Source organism: Triticum aestivum, chromosome 2D (assembly GCF_018294505.1).
Source record: "Triticum aestivum cultivar Chinese Spring chromosome 2D, IWGSC CS RefSeq v2.1, whole genome shotgun sequence".
In the NCBI taxonomy this organism is placed as follows: Eukaryota; Viridiplantae; Streptophyta; class Magnoliopsida; order Poales; family Poaceae; genus Triticum; species Triticum aestivum.
In genome coordinates this window covers 14,564,511-14,569,586 of record NC_057799.1, presented here as the reverse complement: position 1 = coordinate 14,569,586, position 5,076 = coordinate 14,564,511, and the positions used below count along the sequence as shown (strand labels likewise).

Here is a 5,076-nt window from a genome sequence, read left to right as displayed (position 1 = left end):
TGCACGAAATTCGTGGTAAACTCTCATGAATTCATCTTGCGGGAGTGGTTTACCTAGAGTATATAGGCTTGCCAGAATTGCTCAAAACGACTAAACATTTTTTTCTCATCCTCCATGAAGCTGAAGCTTCAACCAAGAACACCAAGAAACACACTAAAGGTGAGACGACTCTCATAAGAATGATGAGAACTGGACCTACAACAAGATCATGCACCCTTCTCCAATTTCTTTCGGCCACCACGGAACACCAAACATAGACGTAGAAACATTGATCAAACATCATGTACACCGCATATGACCTATGACTTGAGACAAATATCATCTTTCAGGCATGTCATCACAACATCCTCTATTCTGCGGTCAGCTTATGTTCGCAAGCGACTCTATATTGTCATAAATATCCTTTTCATCACCTCTTGGTGCCTCAACTCTCAGCTTCTCAACTCTTCCTATATATAGCTTGGTCAATATTTCATTCTCATCATGCTCCACCCTGCATAATGTTGCCATCTTAAACAAATGTGCTTATGAAATGATTATGGTGTTCTATATTTGCACAATAACTTACGGTAGTAGAAAATTATGGTCAAACATGGAATTTGTATGGTCAGTGCTATGGATTACCGGATGATAAACCTTGGACACATAAACATAAACTATAACCTCACTTAGAAGAGGAAAGAATGCTTGTTTTATTATCAAGCACGTCTGCATCACATCGATATGGATATCTAGTGCATGTTATATCCGACACGGGCCTCAGCCTTATATCCTGGCGCATCCTGGCGCCACAGCACGTCTGCACATCCTGGCTCGACGACGCCGCCGCAGCACGTCAGCACGTCTGCGCCTCAGCCTTATAGCTATACTCGAAGGTGTGGCTGAAGCACCTCCTTTTCAGGGTGGACAACTGCCAATGGAGCATTCACTAGATGGACTTACCTGCTCTTCTACCTGTGTCCCACCGTGGTAGGCAACAATGGGGGTTAGTGCACCACTATAATTTATCCAGCAACACAACCGTATTCAACACTGTGGCTGAGACATTCTGATGGATGTGTTGTCCAACCCTACTTTATCTTTAGACATCACTAGTGGAGATGGATAATGCGCTTGTGACGTGTGGCGGTTCTCATGACATTATTTTGTAGATGCTTTTGTGATGTGGGATGACGAGGTAGAGGTTTGAGTCTTAAGGTCTCGGATTGATTAGCCGGGATCGGAGGTGTCACCACTACTTGATTTAAATGTGGGACGTATAAGCATGATTGCTATTCTCAACAAGTGTGAGTTGCTAATCTGCACTACAACATTGTTTGCAAGCTTCTAGGATTTTGTGGAATGCGACCAAGACCAAGACAAGAACAACACACGAATTACTCTACATCATCTCCAAGAGAACATTTGTTCGACCTTCGTTCTTTTAGATGCAACAAGATTGATGAAGATGTGATGTGTTATTCCATAAGCATGGTCGTACGATGATATGATCCCTCCCATGTAATATCCTGAAATCTATGTCCTGGTTTGTTGCATCCTTCTAATGTTCAGTTCAATTATGCTATGTACGTAACTAGTAGATGTACTTGGATATATATTTTGATTGGGATACATAAGCGTTATTTCTGTGCAATCTCAAGGGACAATCTGTGCGAGTCGTTGGAGGCTTGGGGCCATGCATGATTGTTGTGCGTCATTTTTATATGTGCAGGGAGAGGGAATCTCGAGTGAGGCATCTCTCCATTTGCTCGGATGCGTCGTGTTATAAATTCCAAATTAGTTTAGGCGCCACGCGATCCTGCTCCCTCCATTAAATATAACGGCTCCATGTCATCATCGCACCAACCGACTTCTTGAATACCCATTCATAGCCACAAGACGGCCAGCTTCGCCTCCCCTCCCACACCAGTCATGGCTCATCCGGTGGCAGCAGCTCCAACGATGAGCTCACCAGAGAGCGCCACCGACACCGAGAGCTCACCGTTAGACGCCCTATCCGAAGAGACCCTTAAGGGCTTCGTATCCACTCTCCCATCAAGGGAGGGGTCGCCCCAGCTGCTCTTCTAATGCACATGTGTCCCACTGTGGCAGGTAACATTGGGGGTCCGTGCACCACTATAATGCTTTCAGCAACACAATAGTATTCAACACCGTGGCGGAGACATTCTCATGGATGCGTTGTCCAACCCTACGTTATCTTCAGACATCACTAGTGAAGATGGATAACGCGCTTGTGACGTGTGGTGGTTCTGATGGCATCATTTTGTAGATGCTTTTGTGATGTGGGATTACGAGGCAAAGGTTTGGCCTTAAGGTCTCGGATTGATTTGTAGACATCGGATGTGTCAGCCACAACAAAGAGCGTGAGTTGCTGATCGAGCTTTATGGGCGTGTTCTGCACTACAACATTGATGGCATGCTTCTAGGATTTTGTGGAAAGCGACCAAGGCAAAGACAACAACCGCACACGAATTACTCCGCATCATTTCCGAGAGAACATTTGTTCGACCTCCGTTCATTGAGATGCGGTAAGATTGATGAAGATGAGATGTATTATTCCATTCCATTTGCATGGCCGGAGAATGGTATGATTCATCCTTCATAATATCTTCTTGAAACTTTATATACTTGAAACCTTTGTACTGGTTTGTTGCATCCTCCTAGTATTCAGTCCAATTATGCTTTGTAGCTAGTAGATGTACTTGGATGTACTCCCTCCGTCTTTGAAAGAGTGTACTTTCAACTTTGTTGGAGAATCAAACTATCTTAAAGTTTGACTGAGTTTATGCGAAAATATATCAATGTTTGTGAAACCAAATAGCTATATAATGAAAATATATTTTATCTTGAATCTAATGCTACTAATTTGATGGCATAAATGTTGGTGTATCATTGAATAAATATTATTAAACATAGACTATCTAACAAAGTTGAAAGTACACTCTTTCAAGGAGGGAGATGGTATGTTTTGTTTGGGATACAGTAGCATTATTTTCGGTGAATCTCAATGGACATGTCACTTTGGAGTGCACGATGTGATTAGTGCGAGTCGTTGGAGCCATGCATGCGTCAGAATTAAAGTGAGTCCCGGATGCGGACGTGTTCTTAATTTGTAATTAGTTTCGGCGCCACGAGATGCTGCTCCCTCCATAAACTATTACGGCTCGATGTGGTCACCGCAGCAACCAGCTTCTTCGATACCCATTCAAATCATAGCCAAGACGGCCAGCTTCGCCTCGATCGCCTCCCCTCCCACACCAGCCATGGCCCAACCGGCAGCACCAGCTCCACCGATGAGTACACCAGAGAGCGCCACCGCCACCGAGAGCTCACCGGAAGACGCCCTATCCGAAGAGAGCCTCAACGACTTCATATCCTCGCTCCCGTCAAGGGAGGGGTGGCCGCAGCCGCTCATCCAGTACAAGGGCTACTGGTTCAAGCCGAGGATGCTGGAGGGGGTCCTGCGCACCAGACGGGCCTTCCTGCCCCGCGCAGACGACGTCGTCCTCGCCACGCAGCCCAAGTGCGGCACCACCTGGCTTAAGGCCCTTGCCTTCACCATCGCCAACCGGTCCTGCCACGGCCTCGGCGCCACCGACCACCCGCTCCTCACCCGCCACGCACAGCACCTCGTGCCATTCATCGAAATCCCTGGTGCTACCGGAGGGGACGATCACATTAACCTCGGCGCGCTCCCGTCCACAAGGCTCCTCGCCACGCACATGCCCATGTCGCTGCTCCCGCCGGAGACACGGTCGCTGGGTTGCCGGGTCGTGTACCTGTGCCGGGACCCCAAGGACACGCTCGTCTCCAGGCTGCACTTCGAGAACAAGCTGGCGGCGCGGGGCGGCGGAGCCGGCCTGTCAATGGACGACGCCTTCGGCTTGTTCTGCGAGGGGTTCTCGCCCTACGGCCCCTTCTGGGACCACTGCCTCGAGTACTGGAAGGAGAGCTTGGCGAGACCGGACACCGTCCTCTTCCTCAAGTACGAGGAGATCAAGCTGGACCCGGCGCGGGTCGTGAGGAGGCTCGCGAGCTTCCTCGGCGTCCCGCTGACCGAGGACGAGGAGGGCTCCGGCGTCGCGGAGGAGGTGGCGAGGATGTGCAGCTTCGAGACGCTCACCGGCCTAGAGGTGAACCAGGTCGGCGGCGTCAGCCACGGGAATAGAGTTCACGTTGATAACTCCGTGTTCTATAGGAAGGGCGAGGTAGGGGACTGGGCGAACCACATGAACCGCGAGATGGGGGTGAAGCTCGATCGCATCGTCGAGGAGAAGCTCCAGGGCTCCGGGCTTGTGTTTTGAGCAAGAGTCATTTGTTATTTGTTCTGTTCTCCTTTGCACTCTGCTGCTTCTGGTTAGGGAGAGGAGAGCCCTATGTTGTTTGTGGTTTTCTAAAATTGTTTGGATTGCTTACCATATGTGTCACGTGGTATGTTGATTGTGGTTTAATTTGGGGAATAATAATAATAAAACAGCATATGGCCTCATAAGGTGGGATACACTGATTTATTCACCAGTACATTTGCCACAACTAGCTGCTCTGTAACTGTGATTTTAGTGGTCTGTATTTTACCTGAAAGAGTGTAAACTGTATACGTATATCTTACAGACTATAGATGCTTCTGGGATAGCAGGTTTACAGTGAGATGAAGTGATGTGCCACATAATCATGTTATTGTATCATATCAGGTTGTTCACAGAGGGGACAAAATTAGCACAAAAAACTGATTTGTTCAACAACAATTTGGTAGGTGCTAGGTCAAAAGATTATCCGATAAAAACAATAATGCCATAGAAAACGAGAACAAAAAAAGAGGGTAAACAATAATATGATCGAAAGTATGGATAGGGCACTGAGGAAAACAAGCAGAACGTCTACTGAAAATACACTTGCAGCGACAAGGACGTATGCCCTCAAACTATAAGAACAAGTGTAGAATATGTTTATCTCGAGGCAAATACTATCATCTCATTTGCTAGCATATATCCAACAACAATTGGGAGTACAATCTATAGACTTAAAGCAAAAAATGCACAATGTAAACATTTTATTTCAGCTGACCAACATAGCCAG

The 5,076-nt window shown here is 47.1% G+C and overlaps 1 protein-coding gene across 1 annotated transcript; it reads left to right on the top strand.

The window, feature by feature from the left end:
- Nucleotides 1-3,209: 3,209 nt before the first annotated feature.
- On the top strand, nucleotides 3,210-4,489 carry LOC123048295 (cytosolic sulfotransferase 5-like). The gene has a single exon (XM_044471425.1). The coding sequence runs from the start codon at nucleotides 3,264-3,266 to the stop codon at nucleotides 4,302-4,304; it is 1,041 nt and encodes a 346-aa protein (XP_044327360.1). The 5' UTR covers nucleotides 3,210-3,263; the 3' UTR covers nucleotides 4,305-4,489.
- The last annotated feature ends 587 nt before the right edge of the window (nucleotides 4,490-5,076 follow it).